At 42.6% G+C, this 20,075-nt stretch overlaps 1 protein-coding gene across 7 annotated transcripts in view; it reads left to right on the top strand.

The window, feature by feature from the left end:
- CACNA1E (calcium voltage-gated channel subunit alpha1 E) overlaps window positions 1–20,075 on the top strand; it is a 575,426-nt gene that overhangs the window by 296,441 nt on the left and 258,910 nt on the right. For all 7 annotated transcript variants that reach the window (XM_067467631.1, XM_067467628.1, XM_067467632.1 and 4 more), the window contains exon 8: window positions 17,529–17,632. In XM_067467631.1, the coding sequence (XP_067323732.1) occupies window positions 17,529–17,632 (104 nt within the window). The remainder of the gene's footprint in view (window positions 1–17,528; window positions 17,633–20,075) is intronic.

Genomic DNA, 20,075 nt, shown 5'->3' with positions numbered 1-20,075 from the left:
AGCTCTTCATTTAACCTTGCATCCACCTCAAGACCTCTTATGTGCCTAAGTGCTGTGGTGGGTTGAGAGGTGATAAGTACATGCCTTTGAAGAAATAAATAACTATTTCCCCTTGGAATGGTAATTCTGGTTAGAAAGCATGGGCAAAGTACCACCACTTGGATGTTCCTAGATTGTGACTGCATTAGCTCTAGTTAGTATAGCTGGTGGTTATGAGTGCGGTTTGCTGCAGTTTAAAACATCTAGAGAAGTGGTTCCCAACATTTGATCCTCCTGATTTTTTTGGACATCAACTCCCAGAAATTCCCAGTTTCTGGGAATTGTGGGAGCTGAAGTCCAAAATATCTGGGAGACCAAAGGTTGGGAACCACTGATTTAGAAGGCTGCATTTTAGCCACAACTGTGTGTAACTCTGAGAAAGACAACATTCAATTCACAATGCATCCAAGCATTATGAGAAAGACAGATGTGTAAGTAAGACCTGTTAATTATTATTTTCTTTGGGATCACTCAACATGAATAAGTTTGTGCTTCCGATATTGTCATTCTTCTCCCTCACTTCACCCTTGGCTTTCTTGGGTCTGCCTCCAACTGTCACTGGGAGAATCAGCACTGAAATAATTAAATATTTTGGGCATTTCTGCTGTTGAGCTCCAATGGCTAAAAATGCAAAGATATAGCCAGAAAGGAAATCAAAGATGGATTTTAGTTCTAGTTGGTTGCTTCTGGTTGGTAGAACAGAAGCTTTCCGAAGCTCTGGGTGCTCTTACTACCTATTACAGGGAAAACCAGCTGATCTCCAACCCACCTAAAACACAGACATGTGCCTTTCATCTCAAGAACAGAGAAGCATCCCGAGCTCTAAAGATCACCTGGGAAGGAATCCCACTGGAGCATTGCAGCGCACCCAAATACCTCGGAGTCACTCTGGATCATGCTCTTACCTACAAGAAGCATTGCCTGAACATCAAGCAAAAAGTGGGTGCCAGAAACAATATCATACGAAAGCTGACTGGCACAACCTGGGGATCACAACCAGATACAGTGAAGACATCTGCCCTTGCGCTGTGCTACTCCGCTGCTGAGTATGCATGCCCACATCTCACCACATTAAAACAGTGGATGTGGCTCTTAATGAGACATGCCGCATTATCACGGGATGTCTGCGCCCTACACCACTGGAGAAATTACACTGTCCAGCCGGTATCGCACCACCTTCATCTGACGGGAAGTAGCAGCCAATAGTGAAAGGACCAAGGCAGAGACATCTCCAGCTCATCCCCTGTTTCGGTATCAGCCAGCACGTCAACAATATAATCTAGAAATAGTTTTCTAAGATCTACAGAGACACTCGCTGGAAAACCTCAGCAAGCGACAGTTCAAAAGTGGCAGGCTCAAACCCAGAACCTCAACCAATGGCTGATACCAAATGAGAGACTCCCCCCTGGGCACACAGAAGACTGGGCGACTTGGAAGGCGCTGAACAGTCTGCGCTCTGGCACCACGAGATGCAGAGCCAACCTTCAGAAATGGGGGTACAAAGTGGAATCTTCGACATGCGAGTGCGGAGAAGAGCAAACTACAGACCACCTGCTGCAATGCACCCTGAGCCCCGCCATATGCAACATGGAGAACCTTCTTGCAGCAACACCAGAGGCACTCTAAGTGGCCAGCTACTGGTCAAAGGACATTTAATCAACTACCAAACTCACACGTTTTGTATTCTCTCTGTTTGTTTGCTTTGTTCTGTTAGAAATGTAATATATTTGACTGGCTGCCCTGACACGAGAAATAAGTTCTAGTTGTGTGTGTATTCATGTGTGACACACACACATACTTGTAATACATCTGCTAAGAGTTAAGGGTGTTGATTAAATTTTTATACCCACTTTGCCAGACTGAGAGAAAAGGAGAGAGGAAAAGATACAAGAAATGTCATTACTTTGTGAAAATGGCAATCTCAAAAACTTGGCACAGTCCAGGGGCAGTGTTCCAGCAATTCACATAACATTCCTCTCTAATATTCCCATTGAACTCAATGGAACTTACTTCATAGGATTGTGTGGTTAATAAAGTTAAATCAGCAAAGTGTGATGAAAAATAGGTGTGTTGTGCCTGCATCTTCTGCTAGATGAAATAAAACTAAACCAAAACCTAACCATATAATTAATGTAGCAATAGATAATAACAGTAGTAGTGTGAGAGTATAACCCAGAAGAAGAAATACCCATCTTTTTTTTGGTCGTGTCAGGAGCGACTTGAGGAACTGCAAGTTGCTTCTGGTGTGAGAGAATTGGCCGTCTGCAAGGACGTTGCCCAGGGGATGCCCGGATGATTTGATGTTTTTATCATCCTTGTGGGAGGCTTCTCTCATGTCCCCACATGAGGAGCTGGAGCTGATAGAGGGAGCTCATCCGCCTCTCCCCGCATTCGAACCTGCGACCTATTGGTCGTCAGTCCTGCCGGCACAGGAGTTTAACCCACTGCGCCACCAGGGGCTCCCCATACCCATCAAGAAATACTCTTTAGAACATGGCCATATAGCCCGAAAAAACCTACAACGACCCAGAAGAAATACCCATCAAGATAATCTAAATACAATGATTATTGCATTTTATTTATTATTCATTTACAGTATTTATATTCCACCCTTCTCACCCTGCAGGGGACTCAGGGCAGATTGCAATGTACATATACATGGCAAACATTCAATGCCATAGACACATAACAAATATAGGCTTGGTTGATCAAGAAAAAATTTGGTTCTAAACTCGTTTCGTATCTAGGGGGTGCCCACGTTTCTAATCTGAAAGGATTTCTGAAATTTCAGATTTCAAATTTTCGATATTTACGAAATTACATAAAGAGATGAAAACAGCACCTTCTGTGAATTTTCATTTGTTTCCTAAATAATAATAATAATCATCATCATCATCATCATCATATTTATTTATTTGTCGTGTCAGAACAACCAGTCAAATTATATTACATTTCTAACAAAACAAAGCAAACAAGCAGATTACAAAATTTGTGAGTATGAGAGTTGATTAAATGTCCTTTGACCAGTATCTGGCCACTTGGAGTGCCTCTGGTGTTGCTGCAAGAAGGTCCTCCCTTGTGCATGTGGCAGGGCTCAGGGTGCATTGCAGCAGGTGGTCAGTGGTTTGCTCCTCTCCACACTCGCATGTCGAGGATTCCACTTTGTAGCCCCATTTCTGAAGGTTGGCTCTGCATCTCGTGGTGCCAGAGCGCAGTCTGTTCAGTGCCTTCCAGGTCGCCCAGTCCTCTGTGTGCCCAGGGGGGAGTCTCTCATTGGGTATCAGCCATTGGTTGAGGTTCTGGGTTTGGGCCTGCCACTTTTGGACTCTCACTTGCTGAGGTGTTCCAGTGAGTGTCTCTGTAGATCTTAGAAAACTATTTCTAGATTTAAGTCGTTGACGTGCTGGCTGATACCCAAACAGGGGATGGGCTGGAGATGTCTCTGCCTTGGTCCTTTCACTATTGGCTGCTACTTCCCGGCGGATGTCAGGTGGTGCAATACCGGCTAGACAGTGTAATTTTTCCAGTGGTGTAGGGCGCAGGCACCCTGTGATAATGCGGCATGTCTCATTAAGAGCCACATCCACTGCTTTAGTGTGGTGAGATGTGTTCCACACTGGGCATGCATACTCAGCAGCAGAGTAGCATAGCGCAAGGGCAGATGTCTTCACTGTATCTGGTTGTGATCCCCAGGTTGTGCCAGTCAGCTTTCGTATGATATCATCATCATCATCATCATCATTATCATAAATCTGCAAAGGTCATGGAAAATGAATACGCAAAAGTACTGTGGGACTTTCGAATCCAGACTGACAAAGTTTTAGAACACAATACACCAGACATCACGATTGTGGAAAAGAAAAAAGTCTGGATTATTGATATTGCCATATTGGGTGACAGTTGTATTGAGGAAAAACAACAGGAAAAACTCAGCTGCTATCAAGACCTCAAAGTCGAACTACAAAGGCTCTGGCATAAACCAGCACAGGTGGCCCCAGTGGTCATTGGCGCACTGGGTGCTGTAGCAAAAGATCTCAGCCGCCATTTGGAAACAATAAACATCGACAAAATCACGATCTGTCAATTGCAAAAGGCCACCTTACTTGGATCTGCGGGCATCATTCGAAAATACATCACACAGTCCTAGACGCTTGAGAAGTGTTCGACTTGTGATTTTGTGATACGAAATCCAGCATATAGATCTCGTTTGCTGTGACATACTGTGCTTTTGTGTCAGTAAAATAATAATAATAATAATAATAATAATAATAAAACTTTATTTATACCCCACCACCATCTCCCCAAGGGAGCTCGGAGCGGCTTACATGAGGCCAAGCCCAACAACACATCAGTAAAAACAACAAAGCAATAAGCAAATAATACAAATAATATAACTTACATATAGACAATAACACGCAGCAATTTAAAAACCTATGGCAGGGCCAGATGTATTAGTTAAAATTTAAAAAATAAACGCTGGGCATGAACAGAGGTAGGATGTATCTAGTAGGAGGGTTTAAAAAGAAATGTAGGGAGAGCAACCCAATGGGTAGTTAAAGTGCTTCTGTATATATTGTATTTTTTATTTAGAATATATTGCTCATTGAGGAGCTGAAAGAAAGAGAAAGAAGAAAAAAGAGAACAGCAGAAGAGAAGGGAAAGGGGAAGGGGAGTTGAATGTACAAAAAGAGATGGGACCAATGATTATTGGTAAGATTAGCAATACAATGCTTTGATACCAGGGATTACACTGTAGGGGGAGAGGGGGAGGGGGGAGGTGATTTGTGGACCTTGACTCTATCCCTACCCACCACCTTGCATGTGACCCCAAGTGATGTTAAAAGTACTTCCAGGAAATTCTGGGCAGGTAATTTAGGAATGGACAATACCTTGTCCCGCCTTGACTACTGCAACGCTCTCTACGTGGGGCTGCCCTTGAAGACGGCCCGGAAGCTTCAGCTAGTCCAGCGCGCGGCAGCCATGTTACTAACTGGAGCGGGACGCAGGGAGCACACAACGCCCTTGTTGTTCCAGCTCCACTGGCTGCCGATCTGCTACCGGGCCCAATTTAAGGTGCTGGTGTTATCCTACAAAGCCCTAAACGGTTCCGGCCGAAAATACCTTTCGGACCGCATCTCGGCCTATGAGCCTACGAGGACCTTAAGATCGTCCGGGGAGGCCCTTCTCTCGATCCCGCCTGCCTCACAGGCACGTCTGGCGGGGACGAGAGAGAGGGCCTTCTCGGTGGTGGCCCCCCGGCTGTGGAACGCCCTCCCTGGTGACATCAGACAGGCGCCCTCCCTTATGTCCTTCCGTAAGAGCCTGAAGACATGGCTATTCGAGAAGGCATTCAATTAAGTGCTACAGCAACTGGAAATGACAACTGGAACGGAATATGACCACGAGACTGATTATGATTCTACTATAAGACGAAGCGGATTTTTTAGTGTAATTAGATGTTTGTGTAGTAGTGATATGTTGTTTTCTGTCATGTTGGCTCACTGTAAATTGTCTTTTATGTGTTGTACACCGCCGCGAGTCGCCCCAGGGCTGAGAGCGGCGGTTAATAAATGCAGCAAATAAATAAATAAATAAATAAATTGTTCTGTTTATCAATCATTCGTCGGTTTATTAATGATACTCCTTTGAGGTCCTTTACTATTTAGCACTGATATAAATTTCGTTGTTTAATTTTTTTATGAATTCTATGAAGTTTGTCCAATTGGTTCTAGACGGTTTTGATATATTCTGAGATATTTTATGAGTTAGTATGTCCATGTTCATTATATCCCATACTTTTAGCAACCACTGATCCACTGTGGGGATTTCTATAGATTTCCAGACCCTGGCTAACACTGTTCTAGCAGCTGTAGTAAAGTAAAAGAACAGTTTGTCCGAATTTTTGTCTTGGAAAGGGTCTGTGATTCCCAATAACATTGCTTCTGGTTTAAATTTTATTTTTTCCCCTAATATTAGCTCTATTGTTTTATTGGTCTCGTGCCAGAAAGCTTTTATTTTTCTGCATTTCCACCACATGTGGATGTAATTTCCTTTATGCTTCCCACATTTCCAGCATGTATCCTTGACTTTCCCTTTACTAAACTTGGCTATTTTGTCAGGTGTGAAATACCATCTGTAGAATGATTTATACCAATTTTCTTTCATCTCGGATGCATAAGTGTATTTGATTTTTTGGCGCCAGACTTCCTCCCATTCTGACATGTTTATCGATCTTCCTATATCTCTAGACCACTGGATCATATTCCGCTTGACCTGTTCTGTTTCTGTTGCCCATGTTAATAATTGTTGATATGATCTTTTAATCAGCTTGGTTTCTGTTTTTATTATCTTATCCCAGAATGTTTCTTGTATCTGAAATCCCATTTTAGCATCAATTTTGAAATTCTCTAATATTTGTTGATATTGAAACCATGAAATGGTTTTATCAATTTGTTTAAGTTCTTCCTGGGATTTTAATTTTGTCTCTCGGAAACTTTTTTTCAGAAGTTGGGCATACGTAAGCCATTTTTCTCTGGGTAGGTCTCTCAGGTGTTGCGCTTCGTTGGGCGAAAACCAGAGGGGAGTCTTTCTATAAAATCTATCTTTGTATCTATCCCAAACTTGTAGTTAAAGTGCTTCTGAGGACATTTTGCAGGGAATTGTTTCCTTTATTCAGGGAAGGCACACTGGAACAGCCACGTTTTCAGGCTCCTCCTGACTGCCAATGTGGGGGCTTGCCTGATATCCTTGGGAAGTGAGTTCCATAGTCGGGGGGCCACCATAGAGAAGGCCCTCTCCCTCGTCCCCACCAATCACGCCTGCGAAGGGGGCGGGAGCGAGAGCAGGGCATCTCCTGATGATCGAAGAGATCGCGTGGGTTCCAAGGCCCTGCAGCAAATTCTGTTCTCCAATTGGAAAATAGAAGTGGGGCTCAAGAAGACCTTGTCATTCAGCATCTGCTTCCCAAGGTTATTGCTTTGCTCTAATGGTAGGACTCTAAATAAGAATTATTATCTTTATGCAACCCTTACGAAGGTTTTGAATTCTATGGATGGGAATTGCTTTGCTGCAAATTAATAAAGTTAAGGGGCAGTATGATAGAAATAAAATATAATTGTCTGCTGAGCACTGTCAGGTTGGACAATTAAAACCTCATGGGGTGCATAATACCTTAAGAAACATCTATTAAATTGAAATATTCTTGTTTGATTAGCTTAATATCTCACCATTTCCCTTATGGAGTTCAGGAGTTCTCATTCCAAGATCTTTTTAAGAATCAAGTGGTAGTAATACAAAATCTTCTTATAGTGCTTGGATGTTACTCTCTGGCAAGGTCTGATCTGTGAGACAGCCAAAAAGCAAAAGTGACTTTACAGCGGATCTAATTAGCCATACTTTATTTCAACAGGGGAATAAATGAAATCTTCCTTTTATAAAATACTAGCTTGGGGACCCGGCGCTGCCTGGGTTATTTGAGGAAGGCATTGTGTGTCAAGGTTGGTCTTTATCAGTTATTTATGTGGCTCGCAGTGCTCTCAGGGAGTTAGTGAAGGTACTGCGAGTCCCATCGTCCATGGTCTAGCCTCCTCGAAACTGCACCAGGATGTAGAATGGGTCATGGGGGCTCTGTGTGCCAAGTTTGGTCTTGATCAGTCATTGGATTAGGGTCGCAGCGGTCTCGGGAAGTGAGTGAAGGTACTTCAAGTCCCATCATCCTTGGTCCATCCTCCTCCAAACTGCACCAGGATGTAGAGTGGGTCATGGGGGCTATGTGTGCCAAGTTTGGTCTTGTTCAGTCATTGGATGAGGATCGTGGTGGTCTCAGAAAGCGAGGTACTTCAAGTCCCATCATCCATGATCTGCCCTCCTCCAAACCACAGTAGGATGTAGAGTGGGTCATGGGGGCTCAGTGTGCCAAGTTTGGTCTTTATTGGTTTTTGTTGGGGGACACAGTGGTCTCTGGGAACCACACAGTTTGAAAGTACTACAGATCCCATAATCCATGGTCCACGTCCCGCAAACTGCACCAGGACATAAAGGGTTTCATGGGGGTTATGTGTGCCAAGTTTGGTTGAGGTGCTCACCCGTGTTGGTCACAGTGGCCTGTGAAAGTAGCAGCCAATCAGAAAGCTGCCACATACACTTCCGCCCTTCCGCCCTCCACATACAAACATAGATAGATAGATAGATAGATAGATAGATAGATAGATAGATAGATAGATAGATTTGCCATACTCAAGTACTCAGGCTATTGGAGGCAGCTTCCTCAGTCTGAACTGAAATTTTACCAAATGTTGAAGCTGATTGTGTTTTTAAATTTGGATTTCGATGTACATTTAAACTGAGCACCCAACTTTCACATAACATTCACCTGGCTACACTTAAACAAATGAATAAAACGTTTATTAAATTCTGTCTCAAACAGTTTGTCAGATATTGTTTATTGCCCACTAGATACTATTAAATGTTGATTGCAATTCTGCCAGATTGTTCCCCATGTGCTATAATTTGTTCGATATGAACTGCTCCTTGTCAGCTTGCTGTTTAAAATCAGTGGCCAGACTTAGATAACAAGACAAAGTTTGACCACTGCTTTTAAACAGCAAGCTAATTACTAGACTTGGTTGATGTTAAAAAATGGTTCAAAAATCCTTTCGGATGGTGGTTCGATTCGGAATTGAATTCCGATTTTTTCCGAAAAAAATGGAACTTTCCGAAATTTCCGAATTGCTTTGTTAATTTGCACAATATGCGAAAAACAGTATGGGATTTCTAGTGTCTTCTTAGGCAACTCACAGCATACAAAGAAAAAAACAAACAGCCCTGAGAGCTTTTGGGGCCTTTTGAGCGGATTTCACCAGTTAGGGAAGTATAGGAAGGAAGGTATGGGATTTCTAGTGTCTTCTTCGGCAACTCACAGAAAACAAAGAAAATAACAAACAGCCCTGTCTTTTTTGCCTTGGAAGCTGATTTCACTACTTAGAGAAGTAGAGTTTGTGTTGAAAGAGTGGCTTGAATTGATGGGAGATGTGCAACTGTCATATGTTCCACAGTTGATGATGGTTGGTGGTGGTAGACCTGGCCGTTGGTGAAGGCAGGGTTAATGTAAGTCTTGGTTCTAAAGGGCTGAGTAGTTTGTAAGTAATAGTTTACAGGTAAAAGCATTTAAGGGTGGAGGTGTGCTGGAGATGGGTTGCAGCTGGATGTTACTGGATTTAAGGAGCTAACTTTGAGACTGATTTTTGGGAGAAAAATATCTGTTGCATTTTGGTGGTGAATGCTGGTGGTTTTTCCTCCAGGTCTGTTGGATTTTTGGTATCCTGACCTATCTCCTGTAATCTTGGAACCTTTGGACTGGCTTTTGACTACGGTATGGACTTTTGATCCCTGGACTTTGTTTATTGAACTCTCGGCATTAAACCATTGGACTGGACCCTTGTGACTACAAAGTTATTTTTGCTATCAATTTTTGTTTATTCTGTAGCTGTGTGCTATCTTTCTGTTTTATATTTTAGACTATAAAAACAGCCAGCAACTCAGAGGTTGTGAGGTCTGTTGGAACTAGGAAAATGGGTTTATATATCTGTGGAATGACCAGGGTGGGACAAAGAAGTCTTGTCTGTTGGAGCTAGACGTGAATATTTCAACTGACCACCTTGATTAGAATTTGATGGCTCGTCAATTGTTTGGTGTGGCTTGTTAGTGCCTGGGGCAATCTTCTGTTGAAAGGTGATTAGATGTGCCTGATTGTTTCCTCTCTGTTGTTTTGAGTTATGTGATAGCCATTCAGACATTCCCCCTCCTCCAAAAGAGGGATCTGAACAATTAGTTGAATGAGGCAGCAGAGTAGCTCTTCTATAAGGTCTTCACATTCTATTCCATAAGAGCCTGGTGTTCTGGGGGAGAACAGGGGAAACATGCATGGTGGGGAAAAGCTCTGTCCTGGTCACCCAGACTCCACAAAAGTTGACAAAGGTCCCTATGAGCAGTGAGCAGCCAAAGTCCATTCATAAAACAGGAGGTTCATTCATAAAAAGGAGGTCCAATTCATAAAAATCATCAAATTGGCCTGATGCTGACCTGGGTCATGGGGGTGACACATCAGGGGTTCTTTTCTGGAGTTTGCGGGCACCATGGGGTGCCACTTTGAGGCAACACATGCAAGAAAAAAAGGTTTACAAACATCGTTATCATGCGGGACCATGGGCCATGAAAAAAAGCCTTCGTTTCCCACATGGGGGGGGGGGGTCTGAGCAACATAGGGGTCTGTTCAGCAGAAAGTGAGATGGCAGTCTTGGAATTCATCAAGGAAGAAGATGGCACCGATTTGGAGTGGATCGGTTAACCTGCGGATATTGAGACCGCGTGGGTCTCCATATCCGTGGTTTAAAGGAATGCAGTTTCGGGCTCCCTGGGGTGCTGCAGGCACTAACCTCCACCCAGATATCCTGGATAATTTTTTAAAAGGAAGCAGGAGTCAGTATTGACAGGTTCGTATTAATTTTCTCTACTGGTATAGAATCATAGAATCATAGAATCAAAGAGTTGGAAGAGACCTCATGGGCCATCCAGTCCAACCCCCTGCCAAGAAGCAGGAATATTGCATTCAAAGCACCCCTGACAGATGGCCATCCAGCCTCTGTTTAAAAGCTTCCAAAGAAGGAGCCTCCACCACACTCTAGGGCAGAGAGTTCCACTGCTGAACGGCTCTCACAGTCAGGAAGTTCTTCCTCATGTTCAGATTTCCATCTCCTCTCTTGTAGTTTGAAGCCATTGTTCTGCGTCCTAGTCTCCAGGGAAGCAGAAAACAAGCTTGCTCCCTCCTCCCTGTGGCTTCCTCTCACATATTTATACATGGCTATCATATCCCCTCTCAGCCTTCTCTTCTTCAGGCTAAACATGTCCAGCTCCTTAAGCCGCTCCTCATAGGGCTTGTTCTCCAGACCCTTGATCATTTTAGTCACTCTCCTCTGGACACATTCCAGTTTGTCAATATCTCTCTTGAATTGTGGTGCCCAGAATTGGACACAATATTCCAGGTGTTGTCTAACCAAAGCAGAATAGAGGGGTAGCATGACTTCCCTAGATCTAGACACTATGCTCCTATTGATGCAGGCCAAAATCCCATTGGCTTTTTTTTGCCGCCACATCACATTGTTGGCTCATGTTTAACTTGTTGTCCACAAGCACTCCAAGATCTTTTTCACACGTACTGCTCTCAAGCCAGGCATTGTCCCCCATTCTGTATCTTTGCATTTCGTTTTTCCTGCCAAAGTGTATGGTATGTTTTTTTTACTACACAATAAAAACTTTCCACTACAACTATTTAAAGGCAAAGGCCATGGAAGAGACTTGTTGGAAGATAACAAGATGATGCTAATAATACCTCTCAAAAGAAAAAGTAAAGCATATAAGCTGGAGATGTGGCGAATCTCCTAATGCCAAACCCTGAATTGGAAAATTCTAGTGACATGGTCACATTTGCCAATCACAATAAATAATTTAGGATGGGACAAAAAAAAATAGAGATTGTGAAGAGTTCCAAAAGGTTTTCGCTAAACTGGAAAAATGGTCTTTCAAATGGTGGATATAAAGTAAGTGAAAACAAGTGTAAGCTGATGTATTTAGGAGAAAGAACATACCACTTTTGCGTAGTCACTGATGGGATGTGAGCTGGCAGCAGTTGAGCAAAGGATCTTGGTTGCTATTTCGTTATAATCCCCTCTTTCTGTTCAGTGTATCTTCCTCCCACATGCACAAGCATGGAAGATATTATATGTAGCCTTTTTTAATCCCTGGGAGGATTCAAATTCAATCGTTGTCTTAATAATTTTTGCTGCTTACTCATGTAAGTGCACTTCCATTAATTTCTGAAGGGGTTTCGATCCGTATGAGTTTTCATGACTGAGGTCCCTTCCACACAGCTGAATAAAATCCAACATTATCTTCTTTGAACTGGAATATATGGCATATAATCCAGTTCACTCCAGATTTTCTGCTTTGATATTCTGGGTTATATGACTGTGTGAAGAGCCCTGAATATCTAAACTCAGCACTGACCATGTTTTGTTTTGGTTTTTTCCCGGGGGGGGGGGGGGGGGCGCAAACACTTTTCCAGAGTCCATGCATCCATGTGCATCCCTGATACTGACTTCAGGGACTTTAACTGAAAGTCCAGATTTTGATTTGGGCACAACCATCGGCCCAACACTCCTCCACCTTCTACCCAGTGGCGCAATGGGTTAAACCCTTGTGCCAGCAGGATTGAAGACCGACAGGTCAGAGGTTCGAATCTGGGGACAGCATGGATGAGCTCCCTCTATCAGCCCCCCCCCCCCGAAATCCTCAGGGTGGTCCACGAGAAGGCCTTATTGGCAGGGGCGGCTCAACCCATTACGCAAAGTAAGCATTTGCAGTATAGTTGATTTTGCCAGGGGCGCTCTTGGAGAAAAATAGACCTTGACATATGTGAGTTGTAGATACTGGGATGTATAGTTCACCTACAATCAAAGAGCATTCTGAACTCCACCAATGATGGAATTGAACCAAATATGGCACACAGAACTCCCACGACGAACAGAAAATATATATCAATGATTGGTTGGGGGGGGGGGTCGCCAAAATACTGTTTCCTTACCATTGAAAATTACCTAGGGCTGCCTCTGAACACAGTACATCACCAAGTATCAAAGAATTATTAAAACCATAAAACAATCTCAACGGCGGAGTCGCCGTTCCAGTCCTTGTCCCACTAAAAGCTGCATAGATCTATTGTCCGAAAGCCTGAAGCTATAGGTGACAAGTTTCTTGCCTACTTGCATCTGCTGGATGTTTCTGCTCACATGGATTTTCTTTTTTGGGTAGTTTTCATGGCAGAGTGAAAATTCATATATTTGCTAAAAAAAAAAAAAAGGAGTAGAACCTGCCCTTGGTTTTGTCCAGCCTGGATATAAGATAGGAGCTGGTTAGTTCCTCACCTTTGCCAAGTTTGTTCCCTTATTTATTTATTTGCCACACTTTTATCCCGTCCTTTTTAGCCCAAAGGCGACTCAGGGCGACGTACAGACTGGCAACACTTAGATGTTAGCCAGAAACATGGAAGAGGCCAGCTGGAATGGGTGGGAAATTGCAAAGTAGCATAAATAATACAACAAACCAAGGGTTCTAGCTACTTTAAAAATAATATTTTTACTGTGCTTCTCTTTGGAGATTGTTCCTTTAAAGAGGTTTGATGTATTTGGAAATGCGGTACTGATGAGTCAGATAAAGACGAGGGTTTAATTAATGTTAAAGAAAGCACAGAAAGAAGAACTGTTCATTCCAAGAGGATTGATGCTGTATCCCTCAGACAGTCACGTTCTGCTGCATCACTGTAATGGCCAACGTCATGGGCAGGGCAACTTGCCAAGAGGACAAAAGAAGTATGAAAGAAGAGTGGAGGGCAGAGCCTTATTAAAAGGCCATGAATAACCATGTTAGAGTCTGGAGCAATCTTACCTTTAAATGGTGCATCTCTTGCTCCTGGCTCTGATGTCTTAGTCTCCTTCTGTACATCTTTATAAAATCCAGATTATCTGCCTTGAACTGGATTATATGGCAGTGTAGACTCAAATAATCCAGTTCAAAACAGATAATGTAGATTATCTTACTTTATATTCTGTGTTATATGGCAGTGTAGAAGAGCCCTCAGGTAGTTTCCCTTCTGTTCCTCTGAATTTCAGCTAGGATGAATGTTCTGGGACAGCCGCACTAGGAGCTCCAGCTTATCTTGCTATTTGTTGATTGCTGCATGTATTTTAAAGTTCTATGCCTTTGCAGTTAGATTGCTTTCCTTACTTTGCAGTTATTGGGTCAATTGCTTGTCAATTATTATTAGGTTCCCTAGTCCCGCCCCCTTTTTGGGCTTCGGAGGGAAGTGAGCCATTTTGTTAGTTAGTCTCAGTATAGGATGTGTGTAACTTCCCCTGTACAAAGGCTTCAACCTTTAAGAATCTCCAGGGAAAGAACACCAGGGAAGCATTCCCACAGCCTTAAGCAATCCAGGGGAGAACAGCTTTAAGAACTCCGGGAAAACAGCCTTAAAGACTAAAGAACTCCAGCTGGAGAACATCCACTGCCTTGCTGGTAGGTCCTCTCGGCGTCCGAGAAGCAGTTCAGCCCGGTAGCAGAGCACGCATCAGCTCTGGGTTGGATTTTAGTCAGCCTGGGAGAAAACTGACTAAATCCAGGGTTGGATTTTAGTCAGCCTGAGAGAAGTTAAAAAGGGGAATGTTCCTTTAAAGAAAAGTTATTGAAGATAGTGCCTGTCCCCTGTGGACAAGATTGAGAGAACCAATAGACTATCAAGAAAGCCTTGTAGTTCCTGTTTGATTTCATTAATAAAAGACTTTGTTGTATTGTTCAAGCCATCTGAAGATTCTTTTGTAGAGGAAGCCCCTGAGAACTTTTCCTTGGGCCCCTTGGCTTCCCGCTGGGCAAAGGTTACACATCCTATTACAAAGCCAACCAGATACAGGCCCAGCGGTGACAGTACAATGAATTAATGCAATTTGGTAAATAGCTTACTTACTTACTTACTTAGGTGATCCCTCGTTGTCTGAGTAGGATAGTCTTTCAAGATCAATGTACTGGTGGGTCCGTAAGTGACTGTGGAGCCCTATTCTTGACCTGCATCTTCTCCCACAGTGAGGGCATTGGTTTCCGGTGGAAGACTGTCTTGGTCAGAGTTGGTTTGATGCGCCTTCCTCTTGGCACACTTCTCTCTTTCACCCTCCATTCATGCCTCTTCAAATTCTACAGCACTGTTAGTCACAGCTGATCTCTAGCTGGAGTGCTGAAGGGCCAGGGCTTCCCAGTTCTCAGTGTCTATGCCAGAGTTTTTAAGGTTGGCTTTGAGCCCGTCTTTAAATCTCTTTTCCTGTCCACCAACATTCTGTTTTCCGTTCTTGAGTTCGGAGTAGAGCAACTACTTTGGGAGACGGTGATCGGGCATCCGGCAGAGTTGATGGCGGAGGACCATAGCTTCAATGCTGGTGGTCTTTCCTTCTTCTAGTGAAATGACAGGGAGAAGGTTTCAGGAAAAGAGACAAAGGGAGTTCTGGAGGTCTAAAAAAGCACGGAGTTTATTACCAGCTGGGCCTCTGGTGTGGACTAGCGCCCAAAAGCAAACCAGAGCACCCAATCAAGGGGCTGATTGCCTTTTATAGTTTTCAGATTCAAGCAAACAAAGAACATGCTTCTACATACATTGATCTCATTCCTGCGTCATCTTAGCATCAAATTCTACCTTCTAACATGCAAAAGCATGTCTGTGTTTCTAAAGAGACGGCATAGCTTCATCAATCAAGGGGCCCACTTTGAGTTGTCAGGCTGAAGAGGCATTGGCTCTTTCCTTAGAACCTAGATGTACCAGGCCGTTGCTAGCCGGGCTTATCTCCTGGAATGTATAGATAACAGGTCCCCCTTCTCCTCCCTCCTGCCGTGCCTGGGACATAGCTTGGTTGTCTTGTCAGAATTCTTTCTATACAGAGAGAGAAAGCCTGATTTTTCTATACATTTAAAGTACATACAATTTTATGCATAAATCAATAAATATCTATTTTTCCAATATCTCCTCATCACTAATATGCTGACATTTGTCCATTTGTCTTCCCAAGAGATTTGCAACACATAGTTAACAGTGATACTATTAATATTGTATTGGGCCTTGCAAAAAGTGTAAAGTGGAGAAAACAAATGAAGTAGCCCATAGTCAAAAAGTCATAAACTTCTCATATATTGTCATGATCTCAAATCCTCCCATTTTTAGCAATGTAAATACATCTAGTAGTGATTATATTGCACCTTTATTGATACCACTCCACTGGCAGCCAACTAGTTTTGGTGCAAAGTTCAAAGTGTGTTAGTTACTAACTTTAAAGCCCTACATGGTTTGGGTCTAGGTTAGCTATGAGATTGCCACCTCCCATATAGTCTGCTCCATAAACTCAGGTATTCTGAGGAGTATTTACTCCAGTCGACCCAGTTGGCAGTGGTCATCCAGAAGGGAATTGATTGGGGAATGACATGCCAAAAGAGATTTGAGAGTTCAATACACTGCCTGAATTTAAAACAGTACTAAAGACTTGTCTTTTCTGCCAGGCCTAGATTGATGCTTTGTACATTATGATTTTGTAGTCATGAATTTTAAATTATGTATTGGTTGTTTCAATAATGAGTGTATATGTTATTTTAAACTGTTTACCTGGGTTGTGTGTTTTTAAATGATTATGTACATTGTATTTTAATATGTCATTGACTTGATCTATGGAATACTAATACTAATAATATTTATTTATTTATTTATTTATTTATTTATTTACAGTATTTATATTCCACACTTCTCACCCCACAGGGGACTCAGGGTGGATTCCAATGTACATATACATGGCAAACATTCAGTGCCATAGACACACAATATATTTAGACAGACACACAGAGGCTATTTAACATTCCAGCTTTTTCATGAGAGTATTCTGGCCACCAGGGGAGCTGTCACTTCGCCGTCCATTTGTGACACTGATGAAGTACTTCCTCATTCTTTGCATCCTTGCTGGAGATTTTTATGGCATCGTAAATTAGCCTCCCTGCATAAGCAGTAGCAGTACCTAAATTTCCTACTTGACAGATGCAACTGTCTTTCGGGCTGCAAAGGTACTTCCTCATTCTTTGCATCCTTGCTGGAGATTTTTATGGTGCCGTAAATTAGCCTCCCCACATAAACGATACCTAAATTTCCTACTTGACAGATGCAACTGTCTTTCGGGCTGCAAAGGTACTTCCTCATTCTTTGCATGCTTGCTGGAGATTTTTATGGTGCCGTAAATTAACCTCCTGACATAAGCGGTACCTAAATTTCCTACTTGACATATGCAACTGTCTTTCGGGCTGCAAAGGTACTTCCTCATTCTTTGCATGCTTGCTGGAGATTTTTATGGTGCCTTAAATTAGCCTCCCCACATAAGCGGTTTCTAAATTTCCTACTTGATAGATGCAACTATCTTTCAGGCTGCAAAGGTCGACAGCAAGCTACACAAATTGTTCGGAAGCTCACTCCGACCCGGGCTAGCTTCAAACTCATGACCTTTTTGGTCAGTAGTGATCTTAATACAGCTGACTCCCAGCCAGCTGCGCCACAGTCCCGGTGCAAGTCTATTTAGCACAGACTTCTGAAGTACCTCAGTACTCAACTCTATTTAGCACAGAGTTCTGAAGTACCTCATCATCCTTTTGATACTTCCAGTATGTGTCCTTTTTTTAAAAGGGATTGTTTGTATTCTTTAGCTTTGTTCACTTTTATGCACAGATAGGCAAGAGCGAAGCAGCAAATAATTCCCACAAACAGTGTTATACACCTGGAAATATACTGTAGTTCAAACATTAGTATTTATGCCAAGGCAAATGTGTTGCAGCTTTACTTAACTGCTATTTCTGGCGGCTTCTTCTTTCAGACCAATGATGCCTTAGGAGCCACCTGGAACTGGCTGTACTTCATCCCACTCATCATCATTGGATCATTCTTCGTTCTCAACCTCGTCCTGGGAGTGCTTTCTGGGTAAGTCATTTTTTTCACTCAACAATATTTCCGAAAGAAGCTAGTGACTAATTTTGTGAAGGGTTTGTTCACTTCACCTCGTGGTCTGTTCCTATCTACAGATGTGATCACCAAAGCTTCCAGAGCAAGTTGAAGGTTAACCAACTTTTTGTACCATCAAATTGCGTAGACTAGATGAAAGCCCCCCCCCCCCATCCATAGGTTCAAAGCAACTTTGTTATTGTAAAACAGTTAGTTGTCTTAAGATGCCACAAGACAATTTGTCATGTTGGTACTATTGCCTGGGTGTTGGCTACTTGTCACGGAAGTGTCTTAACACAGGTTTTTCCAGGGCTGGATTCTCACCTACATACCTGTGCTGTGCTTCTTCCTAAAAGGATCCCTATTCATTCATGTGGTGTGAGACAGTTTGAAAAATGCATGAATAAGACTATCTGTGGAGGACCAATTCATGAAGTGCGGGAGACTAATAACTACTGAGCATAACTGTGCCTCTGAGTATTAGCTTCTCTGGAACATAGAGGCTGATATTCTCAGACAGACTGTCTGACCCTTCCTCAAGGACACAGTTTGAAGCTGTGTTACTTTTGGATCAGTAGGTAAATGAATCTTGTAGCACCCTTGAGACTAGCTGAAAGAAAGAAGTTGATAGCATCAGCTTTCAACAAGTAGACTTCAGTCTACAAAAGCTTCTGCTGCCAATGTCTTTCAGTTAGTCTCAGAGCTGCTGCAAGGTTGCTTTGCATACCTCCTTAAGGGGCGAGTGCCAATCCAGCCTTTCGAAACACGTGAGAGTGTGAGAAAGTTGGAAGGCCCAATGGGAATGTCACAAATATTCATAAATGTATTGTCAAAGGCTTTCATGGCCGGAATCACTGGGTTGTTGTAGGTTTTTTTGGGCTATATGGCCATGGTTTAGAGGCATTCTCTCCTGACGTTTCACCTGCATCTATGGCAAGCATCCTCAGAGGTAGTGAGGATGCTTGCCATAGATGCAGGCGAAAAGTCAGGAGAGAATGCTTCTAGACCAGTGGTTCTCAAGCTTCCTAATGCCATGACCCCTTAATACAATCCCTCATGTTGTGGTGACCCCCAAACCATAATATTGTTTTTGTTACTACTTCATAACAGTCATTTTACTACTGTTATAAATCATAATGCAGGATGCATTTTCATTCACTGGAACAAACCGGGCACAAATACCCAATACACCCAAATGTGAATGCTAGTGGGGTTGGGGGAGGATTGATTTTGTAATTTGGAAGTTGTAGTTGCTGAGATTTATAGTTCACTTATAATCAAAGAGCATTCTGAACTCCACCAGCGATGGATTTGAACCAAACTTGGTTCCCATGACCAATGGAAAACACTGGAAGGGTTTGATGGGCATTGATCCTGAGTTTGTAGTTCACCAATATCCAGAGAGCACTGTGGACTCATGCAATGGTGGATCTGGACCAAACTTGGCACGAATACTCAATATGCCCAAATGTGAACACTGGTGGAGTCTGGGGAAAATAGATCTTGACATTTGGGAGTTGTAGTTGCTGGGATTTATAGTTCATTACAATAAAAGAACATTCTGAACTCCACCAACAATAAAATTGGCTCAAACTTCCCACATGGAATCTCCATGACCATCAGAAAATACTGTGTTTTCTTATCGTCTTTGGCGACCCCTCTGACACCCCCTCACGACCCCCTCAGGGTTCCCGACCCCCAGGTTGAGAAACACTGCTCTAGACCATGGCCATATAGCCTGAAAAAACCTACAACAACCCATTCATAAATGTTCTCATCCACAAGAAAGGTTCTCTTGATGACAGCAAAACATGAATGAGAACATGTGTGAATATGTAAATATGTAAAAATTAAAACAGATTACTTTTGTTTGTCTTTTTGGACATTTCAAGCAACATCAACACTGGCAAAAAGGCAAATTTTTATGCCGCAATGTATTGGGGTCAGGAATAAGTTTCAGTCCAAGTTTTATTACAAAATAATAATACAAACATCTCAGAACCGCATGTCCGAAAATTGGAAAGAAACAACCTTTACTAGAACAAAGTGGAGGATCTTCCTGAATCAGTTTTTCCCCCAAATCATGCTGAAGTATTATTGCATGTATGTTTATCCCACAACTATAATATGAATTAGTAAACATTTTATGCAAGGGGGACATTCAGAAAAACCTATTTTTGGCCAAGAAGAAGGAAACTATACATGTCTCCAGGATGCTATCAATCAAGTCATTTATTTCGGTCACAGACCAGCACAGGAAATCGAAGTCACAGTTTCATACAAACTTGGTACATTAAAAATATAAATATAAATACTGAAGCACAATAGGGGTGAGGGAGCGGAAGGGGAAACAGGGTAAAAACATACAATGCACAGGTCCATCAGCAAATTATAGATTCAGGGAAGATAGTTACTGGACACA

The sequence above is a fragment of the Anolis sagrei genome, chromosome 4 (genome assembly GCF_037176765.1).
Source record: "Anolis sagrei isolate rAnoSag1 chromosome 4, rAnoSag1.mat, whole genome shotgun sequence".
NCBI classification, from domain to species: domain Eukaryota; kingdom Metazoa; phylum Chordata; class Lepidosauria; order Squamata; family Dactyloidae; genus Anolis; species Anolis sagrei.
Note: the sequence above shows the minus strand (reverse complement) of the source record. Positions and strands in the feature narration are given on the sequence as shown.